Source organism: Mastigoproctus giganteus, chromosome 8 (genome assembly GCF_048544385.1).
Source record: "Mastigoproctus giganteus isolate SK-2022 chromosome 8, ASM4854438v1, whole genome shotgun sequence".
NCBI lineage: Eukaryota > Metazoa > Arthropoda > Arachnida > Uropygi > Thelyphonidae > Mastigoproctus > Mastigoproctus giganteus.
In genome coordinates, this window is record NC_143582.1 from 186,128,824 (window position 1) to 186,149,818 (window position 20,995).

At 36.4% G+C, this 20,995-nt stretch overlaps 1 protein-coding gene across 1 annotated transcript in view; it reads right to left on the reverse strand.

Annotated features, from left to right (window-relative positions):
* Ndf (Nucleosome-destabilizing factor) overlaps positions 1–18,661 on the reverse strand; it is a 259,722-nt gene extending 241,061 nt beyond the window's left edge. The window contains exons 1-2 of the mRNA XM_090379090.1: positions 18,547–18,661; positions 18,411–18,447 (exon numbers count right to left, since the gene is read on the reverse strand). Coding sequence (XP_090235216.1) covers positions 18,411–18,447; positions 18,547–18,581 — 72 coding nt within the window. The 5' untranslated portion in view covers positions 18,582–18,661. The remainder of the gene's footprint in view (positions 1–18,410; positions 18,448–18,546) is intronic.
* Between the last annotated feature and the right edge of the window lie 2,334 nt (positions 18,662–20,995).

Genomic DNA, 20,995 nt, shown 5'->3' on the forward strand with positions numbered 1-20,995 from the left:
ACCATGAATTGTCAAACTAATAGAGCAAGCTTATCTGCGAAAAGATCTAAACCTCCCAAGCACTTTCTAATTCATTTCACAAATATACGTGGTCTCAATTCTAATCTCAAAGATGTCCATTTCCACTTGAAGTCTGCCAAACCCCATGTGCTTTTTCTGACAGAATCTCAGTTATCGGTTGATTCAACTACTGCTCATCTCAAATGCCCAAATTATTCGCTGTATGATTCCTTTCGCCTCAAAGGTGGTACTTGTGCATTATGTCCGTTCTGATATTCCCTGTCAGAGACTTGACAATTTGGAATCTCCTCTCCTTGATCTTCTCTGGCATAAAATTTCTCTACCTCATTGTGTTGAATTCATCTGTTGTCTCTACTGTTCTCCAACTCCACTAATCACTTGGAGCTCTTTCACTTCCTCTCTTTGCAACTTGACTTTCTCCAGTCCAACTTTCCTAACAGTGAGGTGATTTTAATGTTCACAACTCCAGCTGGCTTCCGTTTTCTAGTCACACCGACCCAGCTGGTTGAGATGCTGAGGCTTTTGCAATTACTAATGACCTTGCACAGATTGTCCATTTACCTACAAGAATACCAGAAAATCCTAATCGTACAGCCAATATGCTTGATCTTTTTCTCACAAACAACCCTTCTAAGTACACGGTCAAAGTGAGAGGCCCTTTAGGCACTTCAGATCACAACTTGGTGAGTGTCTCTTCTCCAACAGAACCTTTATCTCACGGCTATTCCCAACCTCGTGTTGTTTGGCATTACAAGAATGCAAAATGGGATAACCTGCAAGATTTCTTTTCTTCTTTTCCTTGGTCGGATTAGTGTTTCAAAACTTCTGATGTCAATGTTTGCTCAGATCGTGTCAGTGAAATTATTCTTGCAGGAATGGAATCCTTTATCCCACACTCCACTTTAAAATCTCTTCCTTTATCTAAACCTTGGTTTTCCAATAAATACTCTAAGGCTGTTCAAGAGAAGAATGTTGCATATCGTAATTGGCTTGTTTCTAATTCTTCAGTTTCATTTTCTGTCTACACCAAAGCTCGCAACAATTGTAAAGCAGTTATTAATCAGTCCAAACTAGAGTTTGAACAGGTTAAAAGTAGAAAACTTGCTTCTTGCCCTAATGGTAGCCGAGCATTCTGGTTTCTTGCCGAAGCTATTGGCCGCAACTTTTGTCCATTTCTGCTCCCACCTCTGTCCAAACCAAATGGTTCTGTTGTCACTTCAGCCAAGGATAAAGCTGACCTGCTAGCATCCCATTTTTCTTCCAACTCATGTATTAATGATCTTGGTAAAACACCTCCCACCATTCCCAACACGCTCCATTCAATGTCTCCTGTGGTCTTCCATCAAAAGGATTTTGACAAATCTTGATGCTAAGAAAGCTCCAGGTCCCGATGGTATTTCTCCACTTGTTCTCAAAACCCGTGCTCCTGAACTTACTCCTATTCTTTGCCGCCTTTTTTCACTTTCTTATTCCAAAGGTGTTTTTCTTACTGATTAGAAATTTGCTCATATCCAGCCAGTTCCTAAAAATGATGACAAATCCCTCCCATCCAATTATGGTCCCATTGCAATTACTGCTAATCTTTCTAAAGTAATGGAGAAATCAATTAACTGCCAACTCTTAAACTACCTAGAAATCTTCCGTCTGATCAATGATCGTCAGTATGGATTCCGTCACTGTCGATACGCTGGTGATATTCTGGCTTATGTTACCCATTTATGGACAAATTGAATGGAAAGGTTCAGTGAAACACAAGGAGTTGCTCGACATCTCAAAGGCTTTCGATCGTGTTTGGCATAAAGGTCTTCTAAACAAGCTTCCATCTTTTGATTTGCCAATTGTTTTTAGTATTTGGTTATCCAGTTTTCTCTCTGATCGCTCACTGAGGGTGATGGTAGATGGCTCTCTGTCTTCTAACTTCTCCACTAATGCCGGTGTTCCCCAAGGTTAAGTTCTATCCCCCACTCTTTTCCTCTTGTATAATGACCTTCTTCCATTGACTGGAAATCCTATCCATAGTTTTGCCGATGATAGCATGATGCATTCCACTTTCCATTTTGAGAAACCTTGTCCTGCTCAATCGGCTTCAACTTCTCGAAAATCTTCTACGAATTCCTTAAATGCCGATCTTCAGATAATTCTCCAGTGGGGCAAAGACAACTTAGTTGATTTCAACCCTTCTAAAACTCAGTCTTGTCTTATATCTCGCAAAAAGGATTCTTCTGCTCCTATGCTTATCATTAGTGACACTCCGATTTCTAGGCAAAATGATATATCTCTTTTGGGGATTACTCTGACTTCTAATCTCTCTTGGCAGCACATTACAAATATTGCTTCCTCTGCATCTAAAAAACTTGGTTTTCTCTTTCGCTCTCGACATTACTTTTCTTCCAAACAGCTGCTCACTCTGTATAAATTGCAAATCCGCCCTGCCATGGAATATTGTTCCCACATCTGGGGTGGTGACCCCGAAACCTCTCTCAGACTTCTTGATTCCATTCAGAAGAGGGCAGTTAAATTAATTAATGATTCATCTCGAACAGAGTCTCTCCACTCGCTTTCTCATAGACGTACTTTTTCTGCTGCATGCCTCTTCTACAGATACTTCCATGGGCACTGTTCTTCTGAATTGGCTTCTATAATTCCCGCTCTCTCTTTCAAAACAGTCCGAACACGTGCCGCCACCAGCCAACATCCATTTACTGTCCGACTTCAAACCCACAGAACCAACTTTTCATCTTCCTCGTTTATTCATTCAACTGCTGTTTTCTGGAACTACCTTCCTTCATACGTATTTCCTGAAAATTACAGTCTACAGAAGTTCAAGTCCAATGTCAACAAATATCTTCTTTCGTCTTCTCAACCTCCAACCCAAGCACGGTACTAAGTACTATAGGTTCTAATACCTCTCGTGTTTGGGGTTTACAAAAAAAAAAAAAAAATAATAAATAAATAAAAATAAAAAAAATACTGCCAAACCTTTGCCATTTTTTTAAATTCAGGAACTGTTCACCTGAACTTTATGTGATGGATCGCTGTGGGATAGGATTTGAGTGTTAGTGTTTTTTTTTGGAGGGTAGGGAAGAAATGAATTAACCCAAATTTTCTCAAGCTGTCACAATCAAATTAAGTCTTTCTTTTTTTTTTTTTTAATTTGCCTGAGGTTTGAAATACGATTGTTTTTTTGCTTACTCCCAAGACAATGATCGTAATACTTATTCCAAGGCAATGATTATAATACTTCCAAATATTATAAAGTGTAAGATTCCATCATTGTTTTATTTCGTTAAAGTTTCATTTATTATTTAAGAGTGCTGCAGCAGCAAAAAAAGTTTGAGAACCCTGGGTTAATCAATTGACATTAAATTTGGTACAGAGGTCCTTAAGAATATTTTAAATAAATCCCAAATGCTTGAAAATGGTCAGAGTTGCTGTTCTAAATCTATAATAGTGGTTCTGTGGGGGGGGGTAACCTCTGCACACTTGGAACCTGAACTGGAATTAAAATCTCCCTAGGAATTAACAAAATGTGCTGAAAAGGAAATTTGGTGTAAATCTGATGTCATTTATATATATAGGTACGAGAGGGGAGGAAAGGGTTGCATATGGGGACTATGGGCTCAGAAGCTCCCCTGGGACATGTCGAAAATTTGGCATCGATTGAACTTTTACTTCTTCAATAATGAAAAGTAGAGGTTGAAGAGGGCAGTGTCCACAGAATCGGAAAATGCCTAAAACCCTTTCAGGGACTAATAAAATATATATATACTGAAAAGTTGCTGTCAGTCTTGACTTTTCCTTCTCAATTAACATCCAAACATACAAAACTTGTATTTATATACAGAAATATTAGAATATATGAAAAAATAAAATACAGATTTTCTGCATTTCTGTTGGTCCAGTTTAATGAAATTTAGAATGGATCAACAAATCTTTCTAAAAGATCTAAAAAAAGGCACTTACCTTAAAGGTGCCCATCTGCCAATAACACAAGAATGCAGAAATGCATTGAACAGATGCCAAAAGAAAAGTCTATTAAAATGATAAAATAGCTGAACTCTAAGCTGGACAGGACTTTTCAACAAACAAGTCGCACTCACAGATAAGTTAAACTTTGATACTAAGCAAATGAGACTTTAAATAACCCTTGTGGCATCAGGAAGGCTTTTTATTTGAGCTCATGCAATTAGTCAGATAGTAAATATGAAGTTCTTATATTTATGGCATTTGTGGGAAATTCAAATTTGGGGAGTACAATACGTACAGAAAGGGAGGTGGTGTTATCTTGTTAATTAAGAAAAACATAAAATCTAAGGAAGTGGCATCCTGTTGACATAGATGAACAGTGCAATGTTGAGTCAGTTTGGTGTGACATAAGCACTAGTAAAGCAAAATTGAGGGTAGGAGTATAGGCCTAATGCCTCTAATGAGTACAACAAACAACTGTACAGAGAAATGAATGGGCCAGTTAATCAGTGTGTTATAATGGGGGATTTTAACTTCCCAGATATTGACTGGAACTTGTGGATTGGTCATTCGCACACTAGCAAGACTTTTGGGGATTTATTCAATGACTGTTTTCTGCAGCAGCATGTTCGAGAGGGAACCAGAGAGCACAATACTTTTGATCTGGTTATCAGCAGTGATTATTTGTGTATAAAGAATTTGCAGATAAAGGAACCACTAGGTGGCAGTGATCACAGTGTACTGAAGTGGGAATTACTTAAAGATATAATTACAATCAGGGGTAAAGAGAAGGGTTTTTTCTTCCATAAAGGTGAACAGTGGTCTCAGACAGTTTTTAAATTCTGTACAGGGGAACCAACTGATGATGTTATCAACAGCAAATTCTAAGTGAGAAGCATTCAAGGAACTAATTGTGGCTACTAGCCTTTTCATATCGATTAAGAAATATTGTTCAGGGTTTAGGTCTAAATGTATGTCAGATGAACTAATGAGACTGGTGGCAGAGAAGAAAAATGATTGGGATACATATAAATTATCAGGTGACACAGACGCCTATGACGTATATAAACAAGTCACAAAGGAGATCAGGCAAGCGAAGGCAGGTTACGAGAAATCTTTGGCAAAGGATGCTAAGAAAAACAGCAAGGATTTCTTTACTTATATAACCTTTAAAAGGAAGGGGATGAATCAGATCTGTCCACTTGATATCAATGGTTCTACTGTTGATAATCCTGCTCAGATAGCTGATAATCTAAATGCATGTGTTGCATCTAGATTCACACATGAGGAATTATTAAGGGAGGAAAATGCCAGATGTTTATCAAACTATAACAGGGTGCTTAATGATTTTATAATAACTGAGAGCAAAGTGGAGGAGAAATTGTTGAAGTTAAACATCAGAAAGGTACCTGGGGTGGGTGGGATCTATCTAGTTATATTAAAGGAGATGGCAAAGGAAGTAAGCATACCCTTAACCATAATTACGAAATCATCGTTGGATTCGGGGGAAGTCCCCACGGACTGGAGATATGCAAATGTATCCCCAATTCACAAAGGGGGGATCTAAGGGTGATACGAGTAATTACAGACCAGTTAGTTTAATTTCTGTTCTGGGGAAAATAATTGAGTCACTTGTAAAAGATGCATTGCAGGATCACCTAGACAAGGCTGCAGTAATAATTCAGACACAGCATGGGTTTGTTAAAGGAAAGCTTGTCTGACAAATTTGAGTGGTAATCAATGGACGCTGCTCTTCATGGACTAATGTTATTAGTGGAGTCCCCCCGGGTTCAGTGTTGGGCCCACTGTTGTTTTGTATATTTATCAATAATATTGATGAAGGTATATCAGGTTTTATGTCGAAGTTTGAAAATGATACAATGGTTAGCAGGGTTGTTAATGACAGTAATGGCAGTGTGCTACTGCAACAGGGTCTAGAAAATTTGGATAGATGGGCTGAGAAGTGGTGACTGAAGTTTAACATTGAGAAATGCAAAGTACTGCATATGGGTATAAATAACCCCAGAGAAACGTACCAACTGTGTGGTACTATACTTATGGTGGTAGAAAATGAAAAAGATCTGTGAGTAACTGTGCAGTCAGATATGAAGTTTTCTGAGCAATGCAGACAGGCTGCCAGAGCAGGTCATGGGGTATTGTCAATGATATACAAGAATTTTGCTAGTAGGGAAAAGGAGACGATTATTTCTTTGTATAGGGCAATGGTCAGACCATGCCTTGAGTATTGCATACAGGTCTGGAGGCCTCATTTTAGGAAGGATGTAGAGTTGCTTGAGCGTGTACAGAGAAGTGCAACAAGATTAGTGAGGGGAACAAAGGGGTCCTTTTACCAAGAAAGGCTTAAGTTCTGCAAATTGCAGCGGATGGAGACTAGGCACCTGCAAGGTGATCTGATTGAGGTGTATAAGGCCTTGAATGGGTTGAGCATGCTGAATTCTGATGGGGCATAAATTCAAATTAAGGAAAGTTGTAGAATAGATATGTGGAAATTTGCCTTTAGCCAGCAGGTGGTTAATTGCTGGAACAAACTTCCATCTGTCGTTGTGGAAGTTGATAGCTTAAATAAATTCAAGGAGGGATTGGACAAACTTTTAGAAGGAATAGATGTATGAAATTGGTTTATTTTTATTTATTTATTTTTTTTTTTTGGCTGATGTTACACAAGCTCATGTGCTTGCTTTCTTGCATTACTTGCCTCCATTACTACTACTACTTCAGTGTAATGTCATTTCTAAAGTCTCGGCGATCAGTAATTTTGTGGTATCATACTTATGTCCATTATTTTGATGTTTTCAAAGGCAAATAAAAACTTACAAGTAATGGAATGATGTGAATGTTCTGAGGCCTCCAAGACAATTAGCTGGAATTGATGCTACATGTTGTTTGAAATCTCCATTTCGTAGTATACCTAGTTAAACCCTGATATGAAGCATCAGAGTTTAACTGGGTATACTGGTACAAGGAATACTAAAATTAAGGTAATTTCTGAAAAGGATCAGCTGGTCTGTGAAATAACTGAGATTTGAATATGGACTAGTTTACAGATGGGTTTCACGACTATCTTGTATTCTGTATTTTTAAATAATTGTATGAGAGATGAAAAACACTGCTGAATGTAAGGAATGCAAATAAAATTGTTTTATTTGTAATTTGTCTGGTTTGCTCTTTAATGTATAGTAAATATTAATTTCTCGGGGTATGCATGATTCATAAACCCATGTGAAAAAAAATGTTGACTTTGTTTTCCAAAATAAGGTATGCAGTACATTATTCATACGCATTCAAAAATTGGTTAAATGCTAGCAAACATTTGTGGGCTAATATATTATTAGCATTATTACATTCTCCTTCCAAGATAAATTTCAACCTGGAATGTACATTATTAAATACTTTCATAATATTCATTATTCTAAAAGACATTTGTTGGCTAAAGCCTCAGAGTATGAAGGAGTTTACTCATGCACTGGTTAATGCACAAACATCATTTACACTACTAAGGTAGTTTTAATGTATCGTTTTAATTATACCTCATTGTGAACCACCCAGGCAGCACCATTTAGAAGCTTATTGGTTTCTCATTGGCAGGTACCCTGGTGTTGCGATAGTGACAACCCAGTTATGAAGTATAACTCCACAATACGAGATATGCCCGATGGTGTGCATTGGTTTAGTCTAAAAGACATTTGTTGGCTAAAGCCTCAGAGCATGAAGGAGTTTACTTATTGATATTTTTGTGCTCCAAAAATATCACTATATATATACAGTGGAACTTCTCTATTACGAACTTCTATTTAACGAATTTCTTTATATTACGAATTTTTTCGCGAAACATTGCACCTTGAAACGAAATTACATGTAAAATTAACCCCATATAACGAAGTGTTAGTCTCTCTATAACGATTTTTTAAAAAAATTAGTAAAAGCATTTTTGAAGATTTTCAAGTATTTATTGCTAAACAACCGCTCAAATATACTGCCTCCTTCTTTCCGAAATTGCACATTAGCATCTGGAATTAAATAATAATCCTTTTAGTGAACACTTGTGGCCATTGACGCCCATAGGAGGGTCTTTGTTTCATTTTTGGTAGTTATTAAACCAAATGGGTTTTCTTAAAAGTGGTCGTAAACTTTACAATAAATAGCGTAGATTTGTAAATTGATGTTGGCTCAGGGGAAAACGAAATTCGCTGCGGTAAACCTTTAGCACGCTGCAGCGGCAATACACAGAATGCTACCATAGTCGGTTTTTAGTAACGCCTACTGAGTGACATTCACTTCTCACCTAAATTGTACCACGTGACCTTCATGTCACTCTTTATATGATATGTCCGTTCTCATCTAACTGGACTCCCAGTAGATGGTTTCTATGATTTTTTTTTTTTTTTTAATTTCGTTTGTCATCAATCACATAGGCTATATGCTCTTGTATTTTTTTTTCTTTTCTGAAAAGTAACATACAACATACGTTAATCATAAATTTTCTTTCGTGTATATATGAATGAAAGCAGAATAAAAGAAATTCACAAAGTCGTATATTTCTTCAAAGGGAGTGATACAGTTGAATTGGCAAGCGAACGTCATTGAGTAGGCGGTACAGTACTAACAATTCACTATATGGTCAGTGCAGCGAAGTTTGCGGTGTATGTATCGGCAAGAGCTGCAGTCCAGTAATTTTTACAATTGCGAAAACAATGTCGAAGAGAAAGTGTTTAAGTATTAATGACAAAGAAAAGATTGTTATGATATTGACCAGGGTTTTAAGAAAAAAGATGTTGCGGAGAAATATGGCACATCTGCAAGCAGTTTATCTACGATTTTAAAAAAAATCGAGAATCAATTTTAAATGCAATCGAAGGAGGAGAAGACAAGAAGCGAATTAAGTTGTGTATATACGAAGATGTTGATAAAGCTGTTCTAATATGGGTGCAAGTGATACGTGAAAAGAATATCCCAATATCGGGATATTCAATAATTAAGCAACAAGCTCTGAAATTTGCATAATCCTTTGGACATACAGAATTTAATGCGAGCACTGGATGGCTAGATAAATTTAAGAAGCGCCACAGAATTGTGGAAAACGTTATTTGTGGAGAAAGTGTTAATGTAAGGAAAGAAGATTGCAACAGTTGGAGGAACAATACCGTAGTACGCCGGTGGCTTGTATGGTTGCAAGTTCAATGTTTACATAATTATTTGATGAACATATTTTATGCAGTCTATTGTTAAAGAAGATTTTGGAAGAATATGAGCGTAAGGATGTTTTTAATGCTGACGAAATGGGTTTATTCTTTAAATGTTTACCGAATAGAACACTTGCTTTTAAGGATGATAAATGTTTTGGTGGAAAACAAAGCAAAGAAAGAATCACTGTGCTAGTTGGAGCAAATATGACAGGAAGTGAAAAATTAAGACTTTTAGTCATCGGAATATCAAAAAACCCAAGATGTTTTAGAGGCACAAAATCTTTGGAGGTTGACTACACCTTTTTTTTTATTTATTATTTATTTTTTTATGTGTACCCCAAAACACGAGAGGTATTAGAACCTATAGTACTTAGTACCGTGCTTGGGTTATGCATGGGTTGAAAGACAAGTATGGGAGGTGGGGGGGGGTGCCGGAAACTTTGCTCAAGAGACTAAACATGGGTTTCACCACTTCAAGCCTCCAATAAGCAAAGTGGTGGTATTTCACTGGTTGATGAAAGTCATCCACCACCTGATGACAAGTGATATTTTTGAAGAATGGATATTAAAACTAGACAAGCGTATAACAAAAGAAAAAAGGAAAATCGTGTTGGTAACTGACAACTGTCCGGCACAGCTTGCCAGTATTTCTGCCAAACTTAAAAGTGCAAAGTTGTTTTTACCACCAAATGTAACGTCAAAACTCCAGCCAATGGACCAAGGCATTATTAAAAATTTTAAATTTCATTATCGAAAGAGAATAATAATGAAGATTGTCAATGCGTTATCAGAAAATAGAAACTTGGAGGTTACAATTAACCTTAGAGATTGCATCTCTGACCTGGCAAAAGTTTGGACAAACGATGTCACTGAATATACTATTCAAAATTGTTTTTCGAAAGCGGGATTTGCATTGAATACAGAAGTCGAACTAGATGACCTGCCCCCTTCACAAATGAAAAACTTTTGGACATTATTAGAATCGTCTGGAAACGATCGAAAATGAAATAACACTGGATAGTTATGTTTATGTAGATCACAGCAGTACATCCAAATGAAGATGAAATACTGCTGAACAGTGTTAAACGCGACCATGATCACGAAGAAATTAACAATGACGCATCAGAACAACCCGTAGAAATGATTAACGCTTGAATAACGGTTCGTATGGGTTGGTTGGTTGGTTGGTTGGTTTTTTTAGGAGCATTAGCAACTAAGGCCATATTGCTCCGGGATATGCGGTGGTCATTCCCTGACCTTTCTGCATCTTCTGTATTTGGTGGTGATGGTCTCGAACCCCGGTCTAATCAAGAAGCATGTGCTACGCACTGCTGCTCCTTCCCACCTGGCTACGGAGGCGCCGGTTCATGTGTCTAGTTTTGTGAAAATGTTCCTGATAATGTTTTTAATGCTCTGAACAAATGTGAGATTTTCTTTGAGAATCAGACAATTTTTTAATTGTACTGTGCAAACGAAAATTACAGATTTTTTTTTTTTGATTTGTGATACTTACCAGCGAAAATTGTGTAAACGTAATTTAAATAAGTATGTTTTTGAAATAAAATACATTAACAATAAATGTAGATTCGTTTTCATTATTCTAATTAGATAATTTCTAATAAAAAAGTTATTCTCTGTATAACGAATTTTTTCGCTGGATTTATCGAATTCGTTACAGGGAAGTTTGACTGTATATATATACACAGTGGTACCTTGGTTTGCGAGCATAATTCGTTCCGGAAATGTGCTCGTAATCCAAAGCACTCGTATATCAAAGCGAATTTTCCCGTAAGAAATCATGGAAACCCAGATGATTTGTTCCAAAACTCAAAAATATTCATATACTGTAAAAATCCTTAATACAAAATACATACATACCTTTTCATATTTTTAATATTTAAATTTAATATACATAAAGCAATCGGATTTATGGTAGGACGACTTTCACTGTCACTAACGGAATCACTGCTATCTGTTGACTCTTTCTTTTTGTGCGACTTTAACAAGGAACCTCTCCAATGACACTTGCCTCCTCTTGAGGATTTCACGGAAATATGACATTGCACTGTCGTTAAACAGATTCATCGCTCGCACTATTACAAAATGAGGGGGCACACGTGATACACATAAAGCTGCGGGCGTGTAACAACTGAATAAACAACATCGTAAAGGCAGAGATTAACACCTCACATTTTACTAAAGCACATTTCTAGGGGTTACTACCATAAAACAAAAAAATTTGCAGTTACGTTTCTGCTAGTGGAATCTGTTATAAACTGGTAGTAAACTCGATCTAATTGCATTTGCGATTATACCGATAGCTGGAATTGTGTGGGTTTTTACATTATTATGGCGAAATGTTTTTCCCCTTCACTGATATAAAAAACATAAATACATTTTCAGAATCTCCTCTTCATTCCTATCGTGTTGCGTTCAGTTGGGGTGATTCTGCGTTCGACTGCCATTTCTCGTAAACACAAAGGCGAATCATGCATAAGCGAATTCGGTTCGTGTTATATAAGATATCGTTCGCGTATTTATAAATCATGTATGATCGAATTCGTGTAGTGTAAACACGTGTTATACGAGGACTGACTGTACTCGTATTGCAAGACCTCGCTCGTTTATCAAGTTAAAATTTATTAAAAATTTTTGCTCGTCTTGCAAAACACTCGTAGACCAAGTTACTCGCAATCCAAGGTACCACTGTATATATATATTTTTTTCTTCTTCAGGTTATAGGATTATCTAATTTCTGCTTGTGAAAACATTACAAACTCACTATAATAAGCAATCCGAGTTTCACTATTTGTACATGAAATATAAGACAGAAGTAATGACTTGCTGAACATTACTGAATTGAGAATATTTTTGGAACTTTTAAATTGCCATTTGTAAACACTGACTTTGCAACTTTTGTCCATTTGCCACTTAAATGGGCAAGCAATCATGAATGTCTTATTGTGGGGGATTTTAATCTTCCTCAGATTGATTGGAATAAGTGGGAGGGAAAATAACCATGGGAAAAAAATTTTTTTAAAATAAACTAGATTATTATTTGTACCAGATAAAGTATTAGGTGTGAGAGAATATTCTTGACCTCATCATTACTAATGAATCAGATGAAATCACATAGCTTAAAGTGCAGGAACCATTGTCTGAAAGTGATCATATAATTGTCAGTTGGAAGAAGAAGATGAAGACTTTGCACTAGTTAAAGGTAAAGGCATGAGTTTTAACTACAGAAGATGGGATTTTGATAGTTCAAGGCGCTATACGGCATTATGAATTGGACGGATTGCTGAGGGTGGACTAATAGATTTGAATTATGCAATATTCAAAGTAAAAATCACAGAAGCCAGGAATGCATACATACCACCATTATGAAAATATTACAGGAGGAGAATGCCAAAATGGATGACTGCAGAGCTGGGCAGTCAAATAGAGCAGAAAAGATAGCATGGGATAGTTTCAAAGCAGTGAAAAGTACTGAAGCCAAAAGATACAAATAAGGTTAAGGATGTCATGATTATGCAAGGCACTGAGAGGGATTGGTAAAATGAATGGTAGAATTTTCATTGTTATATAGAATTCCAGAACTAGAGGTCCTAATTCAAATTACAGGAGTTGAGGTTTAGATCAGATTGTAGGAAGTTTTCTTTTAGCCAGCGAGTCACTGATTGCTAGAACAAGTTGCCCTCATAGTTGGGGCTGGCATGACAGTTTGAACAAATTCAAAGGTCAACTGGATAGTTGACCTTTGAATTTTCTTATCTGCTTGGTGTGTTTTTTTTTTTTTTTTTTTTTTTTTTTTGGGAGTGCAGCAAAAGCCTGTATCTTCCTTTGTCCTATATAGTGAATACTATTACTATTTCCAAAATACATGTATAGGTCACTTTCTATTGTAGAAAAAGTTGTATTGTCAAAGATGCTTGACATTGGGGCTTCATTAAATTGACTGTTTAAACTATGCTTTACCCTTTCTGTAGGGGAAATAATTTCTATGATATCATTATCTGAAATCTAGAAAATTCCAAGATCCTGCAAAGATCAGTTCCTACGGTTGGATTTTAAAGGTTTGACTGTATATTGTTTGTCACATCACTACTAGGCACATTAACACATATGCATAGTGCCTATTATCTTCAATCATTTACTGTCTGCCCATAATACCCTGACTCCTAGAAGATGGATTTTCATAAAATTTTATATTTTGCTCTTTTAGCAACTGGACCAACAGAAAGCCAACAATTATTATTTTTGTCTGTCCATCCACATGTAATAACTCTGACTCCTAGTGGGTTGATAGTAACAAAATTTAATATTTGGCTCTTTTAGAGAGGCTTTTAAGTAATCCCAAATTTGATCAAAATTGGCCCCACAGAAATCTAACAATTAGCACTTCTCTGTCCATTCATTCACATGTAATTACTCAATTCTCAACAGACTGATTTTCATGGAATTTTATATCTGGCTCTTTTAGAATGATTTGTTGACCCTTTCCAAATTTTATTAAAATTTAACCAATAGAAATTAGTATTTATTATTTCTTTTTCATACAGATTATCCATATACTGTTATTGTAACTGAAGCAATGGATATTATGTTCATTGTCATGCACTGATTGGGAGAGTTAATGGTCAATATGGTGGATGCACAGAAACTATGTGCTCTTAGTTCATACACAACAGTCATTGCTATTTTTGCTCTTTTTTTTTTTTTTTTTGCTATAAATCATAAATTATTACTATTTGCTAATGCACCTGAAATGTTTGTTATTTGGTTTTTAGGAGCATTAGCAACTAAGGCCATATTGCTCTGGGGATATGCGGTGGTCATTCTCTTGATCTTTCCGCATCCTCCGTATTTGGTGGTGAAGGGCTCGAACCCCGGTTTAATCAAGAAGCGTGTGCTATGCACTGCTGCTCCTTTCCACCTGGCTACGGAGGCGCCTACCTGAAATGTAATTCACTGTTTACATTAAATTGTTCAGACTGCAAAGAGGACTGCACTTAGCACTTCTGAATTCCTTCCTCTCGAACAAAGGACTTAAAAGATGCCGAACATTTATTTAACTGTACGGGGTTTCTCATGATGCCATAGGTAACCCAAGAACTCACAGCACAATAACTAAACATTTAATTTAAATGTGCAATGCACCAAATGATTCCAAAATGCAAAGTTTTTTGCCCTGATCTACATGTTCTATGTGGGCACCTTGTGTGATTCAGCACATCTAGTTGATAGTCAAGTTCTTTCCACAGAATTGCTGTAGCCCATATGCTGTAATCTGATACCTCAGTTTTTGTAGTGTAGTGACATTAAGGGAATGTATACATCATCCTTTACAAAATCCACAGAGGAAAGCTCAATCAAGAAAGCCAATCCAACAATGAGGAGGTACTCATTACATAATGAATATCTTCTCATTGCCTAGTAGGAAACAGCCATTGGTGTAACAGGTGAAAGTAGATGATTCCTATCATAATTATCTTCAGGAGGTGGGGGGGGCAGAAACCTTTCCCTCTGACATTGCAGAAAACGCTTACCTTTGGGTGGTTTCAACAAATACAGGAGGATTCAATGTATCCACATGCACATAATATTGTGCCAATTTACACTTCAACACAAAATTATGTTGCTACATCAATAACATTGCATAATCATATGGACTTTCACATGCTTTCGTTATTGATTTTAAAATACACTTTGTTGTCCTCGCTGACTTCATTCAATAGCTTCAATTGATATGGTTTCATTCTTATATGTTATTGAGGATTTGCCAAACTGCTTTGTGACATTTTTAACACCTCACTGACACAATTTTCTAGGATTATGCAGGAACTTTTTTGTTTTACATGATAGATGACCACTTTGCTTAGCAATGGATAATGCTGCTCTGTCCTTTAAGAGAGGCAGCCAGTCTCCAAGAACTTTTTTTTTTTTTTAATTGTCACATGCTTGAGAAGAACAGAGTTAACATTTTTGTTTTAGAATCGAAAAGGAACGTTGTACTTTTCAAATTAAATGTACAGTTATTGAACTGCAAGTTTTTTTTTTTTTCACTGTATACATGATGAAACTAATGAACAGAACTCCCCCTTCTCACAAGGTTGGATGGCTAGCTAGATAGCCCCCTGTGCAATGCCACTGGTATCTTCTCAACTGAAAAATATGTATTCAAATGAGACCATACTCAATTACAGATTGGTTACCTTGTTGCCTACCAGCTGTGATGAATTTCTCCCAATCAAGATGTTCCTTTATCAGATGCCTGCTTTTGATTTGCTCACTGGTTCTCCATGTCAAAAAATTTGCTATTTCCACCCCCAGTAAACCATCATGGAATACTCATTAGTTATTATTTAAAGAGAAACAGAAAGCCCACAAATTCTATAAAAATAATTCCTCTGCCAATACATTTTACAAGATACTATGAATTCAGAAAGATGGCTTGCTATATTTCAAAATATTGGTTCTCCTGCATTACCCAACCATAGAAAATGATTTTTTATGCAGTATGGTGTTCTGCCAATATCAGTATTTCTGTGCAAAACTGGTTAGACATTAACCCTAACAGATGGATGTAGCAGAAAGGAGACCTGATCTGACCACCTGATGAATCCCTTCTTTTGGCAATGGACTAAAGAAATAGTCTACCAGTGAAAGCCAAGGTTTTTATCAGGAAAGTGAGTGGCAGTATTCCTGAGTACTTCATGGTCAGCAGAAAATGTAGCACTCAAACTGAGAGGTTGACAATAATGGTGCTATGCTCAGTTGTTAAGTTGTCTAAGAAGCACTGTTCGATTACATCTTTTATATTCCCAAAATAGGTAGTAACTTTCAAATCAACTTGCATATTCCTCCTCCATTTTGGCATTTCTTCAAAGTCATTTGTGATATCACCTCTACTGAAAATTTTCTTCTACTAACTTAATGCATAGATGGGTTTCTCGCTAAGTTTACTCCTGACACACTTATATTCAACTCCAAATAATGGGAAGCACTGTCTGTTTTTAATGAAACTTTTGGCAGCAGAATGTGACTTTCATGATATCCCAAACTTGACTCAGTAGGGTAGTTTCACCACCAAAAACTAAGATTTGAGCCTGTTCTATAACAGTGTTACCAGATTGACTCATTTTTCATTAACAAAGCAACATCTGGTGTAATCAGCATTAACTAGACATTATAGGCCACTTAGCCTATAATAATATGATCAAGCCTATTTCTGTTGACTTTTGAACTCAGCTTGTGTAATAATTATCACAGTGTTATTTACATAATTTGCTGTCTAGCTTGATAGTTTTATATTATTTTAATCCTTTTGTTGGCAACCCCTTCTGGTTAGTCTGTCCCAGGGTACTGCCTACTTTTTTTAATCATTATCATATAATCAGGTAACAAAGAAATTATATAAGAATGTATGTAAAACATTTACTTTAAAAATCAGAGAAGCTCTTAAAACCACTTTCTTATGGCTCACAAAAGGAATAATGTTAGCATTTGGGTATGAAATTATAATAAGAGGAAGTGTCAATGTTCAATTCTTCTTATGCCCGACATTCACAACTTATGGTTTTGGAACACCACTGTGTCTTCACATCATTAACACAGCTGATAATCTGAAATCTTGTTTACTACCTATGACAATACTTCTAACCAGCATCTACTGGAAGTTGAATAATAGTTTTAATTTCTGAGATTCTTAGAAATGCACATATAAAAGAAAAAATGCCAACTATCTGTTACACTAACTTTATTTCTTCAAATTATATCACTTAGCCAAAATTGAGTAAGTGATAATTTCCAAATTTTATCATCTGTTTTTTCATGAATTCTCAACAATTTTTATCTGGCCCTCACATACATAATGCCACTTTTTGCTTCACTAATAATTTTTGATGCTTGCTACTTTATATGAAAAAAATTATTATTATTTTTTTTTAATTTCTAGAACAAATGTGTTATATTATACTCTTAACAGCCTTGGTATTATTGTCATCTATATGTTTGCCACTCAGGTTGAGTATGCAATATTTTTATTTATTTTTTTATGTTATGAGAAACAGGATATACAGCAGATTAGTATACCATTACTTGTATTATTCACATTTACTCAGCAAAACAGGATTACAGTTCTTTCAGCAGAAAACTACAAATTGGCCCAAATCACAGTTGTAATGAATCAAGAAGTGATTACTTTCATGCAATACAATTATTCAATTTTTCCAAACAAACTTGGACATTACCTTCAGTAGCAATGTTCATATTTATCTTTAAAAAGTTGTTAGAAGTAGCAGTGTTCAAAATTCTTCACACAAAAACTGTGAATTTTGTTTGCACTTTCTAAGTTTTTAGGTATTTATAGTTATCAGCATCTACCTCCTAGGTTATCACCTAAAATTGCCATGTTTGTAGAATTTATATCACACTAAAAACATCATATGATCAACAGTAAAAAAAAATAATAATAAATGACTAATATCACCTCTGACATATACATGTGTAGATATATTGTGGAATACATTAATGCCTTTTCTATTTCAGAGGATATCTATATAAAAAGTTTTGCCGCCACCACCACCCACGAAGAACCCGTTACATACAAAACTGTCACTTGGCAATGATTCAAATTTTTGTTTCGCAAACCCAGGGGTCACATGCATGTCAAAATTAAAATTTAAATATTTGAAATGGACAAAATGTTATTAGAAATTTGTGTTATTATATATTCTTTTCTAATGCACATGAAATGTTAAAAATACATCAAGTGGAGGGTGTCCATTAAGAAATCTGAAAATATTCTACATTTTGTTTATTTTGGGTTCTCTACTGTAATATGTTTAAAAATGAAATAAAACTACATTACACAAAGTAACACCGGCCACATGATATACGCAGTTATCGAATATGAATCGAGAGGCCGGCGGTTACTTGGAGATAGGTTTGATCCAATAACGGCAAGCAGACGCTCTCCACTTTGTAATATAATACTCAACTGTCCATCATTGCATTCCAAGTGTGAAAATTATTATTTAAATACTTAAAGCGAACAAAACGTTCTAATATAGTACACTTTCCAAGTAAAAGGCTTTATTACAAGTCTTATAAATACTAATTTAGGTGTTGGGAAGTACAGATTAGCCGTATAGAAGCATGGACGCCGCGCAACTGTTGTCGGAGCAATTTAAACTGAGAAACACAAAGCGTACTCACCCGGGCAGGCCATGGAGAAAATCCTTTCATTTTCGCCCTAAACAAGTAAAAATAAACAATAAGAGTCTGTTTCATCCTTAGCCCTACAGAGAAGGATTCACAGAATCCTAATTACTGAAAATTACAATCCACTTACCACACAAGATCACCAACGTTAAATTCCGACGCCATGCTGAACGAGAAACATTCGAATGCATGACGGGATTGTTGCTCAGCGAAAATTTAGTTGTCTTTCCCGCTCCATAGATGACGCCAAAGAACAGGGACGGAACAAGTGACCATCGTTATATGAAGCGATAGATGTCAGCACCTCTCAACGGCATCCAAATAAAAAAAAAAAAATTGAAATGTTTTAAACATTCAAGCACTATAATAGCCAATATCATCACAGTGACTTGAAACCGACGTAAACATTAGATTCTTTAAACAATTCATGCAGAGTTGACCTCAGTAGTAAATAAACTTAAATGGGCTCGTTTCATAAATTACGATGGTATGTTAAAGAGAGTGCTAAACCACAATCAGATGAAACCCTGAAAACGAATTTGGACGGACAATGTATGGCGTATACACTGTGGCCACTTTAATGTTATTATTAGCCATATGGTGCAAGGAAGTCTGAGATTTATGCTGCGCCAGCCAAAATAAAATAAAAATTCTGAATTGCCCCAAGAGAGAGAAAGAGAATCACCAAGAAAGAGAAGAATGATGATATCCTTCTATGATGATATCCAAGAAAGAGAAGAATGATGAATGAATGGTGTGCTGTGCCCATACTCACCAGATGTCAGCCCCTGGGGTTATTAGATACACCGACCTTTTTCATGATGTGGAGCGCTCTTCATTAACATTAAAGCATAACGTGTTCGTACACTATTATATTTAGGCCACTCGAATAATTAAATTCATCTCCCGTGCTGTGTCTTATGTCTGCTCTATGGCGTGTGTTCTATGGTCGATTTCCTGTTTTGCTGGACAAAAAAAACACCCCAGTTTCTGGGGGGGAACCTTGCTATCTACGCCTGAGACCGACTAACTCAGCCACGGAGTGAAAAAAGCTCATTAAAGTTCCTCTCGCCATCGACGGGATTCGAACCCGAGCCTTTTCCACCCGGTGTGGGGAGGACGGTGACAATACCACTGTGCTACACGCGCACAGTGGTATCGTTTAGAAAGAATATGTATGTATGTATGTTTAGAAAGAATAGAACAAAATCCAGGGATTTCAACAGGGAGGGTTGCTCTGCAAGAGCGTGTACTGAGTCATACCAGTGTGTGGCGAATTTTACTTCGCCAATTACTGTACCCCTACCATAAACAGCATATACAAGGTCTCGGTAATACAGAGTACCCTCCCAGAGTGAACTGCTCTGTACTTGTTAAGTAAGTCCTCAAATCTCCTACTCATAATATCATTAGTGTCAACTTGTTCAACAATATCACCTTTTGTCTGCGCGAGTAGCACAGTGGTATCGTCACCGTCTTGCCCACACTGAGTGGAAAAGGCCTGGTTCGAATACCGTCTATGACACGAGGAACTTTAATGGGCTTTTTTCACTCTGTGGCTCATTTAGTCGGTCTTAAGCGTAGATAGCAACGTTTCCCCCAGAAACTGGGGTTTTTCGTCCAGCAAAACAGACAAATCGACCATAGAACACATGCGATTAACAGAGATAAGAGACACAGCGTGGCAGATAAATTTAATTATTCGGGTGGCCTAAAAATAATAGTTTTTTTTTTTTGAATATCACCTTTTGTGTCCTTAAAAGATGACATCTGCTTTACAACCTGCGCGAGTAGCACAGTGGTATCGCACCGTCCTCCCCACACCGGGTGGAAAAGGCCTGGGTTCGAATCCCGTCGATGACGCGAGGAACTTTAATGGGCTTTTTTCACTCCGTGGCTGAGTTAGTTGGTCTCAGGAGTAGATAGCAAAGTTTTTCTCCCCAGTAACTGGGGTTTTTTCGTCCAGCAAAACAGGCAAATCAACCATAGAACATACGCAATTTACAGACACAAATACGGGTTAATGTATTTAATTACGGGCAACCCTAAAATAATAATAATAATAAAATCTGCTTTACAACGTCAGCTACTTTTGCCCATGCAGACATGTCATATAAACCATAACTTCCTGACATTGCGCCAGGAAATATTTAATGCTCCTTGAATTATTGATCAATTCTAAAAGTCGTAGGTGAAATGGAAGTGTTTTTCATAGATAGATTCAGATATTTATGCAACAAATAGCTGAATATATCTATGAAAGTCTTCATTTTTTTTAAAGCTGTTATCCTCAACTACCTAGCTAACTGTTATTCTCAACTAATTACTGGAACAGTAATTAATAACTACTGTTCCAGTAATTATTAAATTTCTGGCTAAAAGAAAACTACTCACAATTAAATCTACAACACATCTCTGGAAATTTGAATTATGATCCCTAGTTCTAGAATCATTAATATCCGTGAAAATTCGCCTTCATTCATTTTACTACCCTCTCTCTCAGGATGTTATAAACCTCAATCAGAATCCCTCTAAAGTACCTTAGGTACCTCTGCAATCCACATATTCGAAGTATTTCC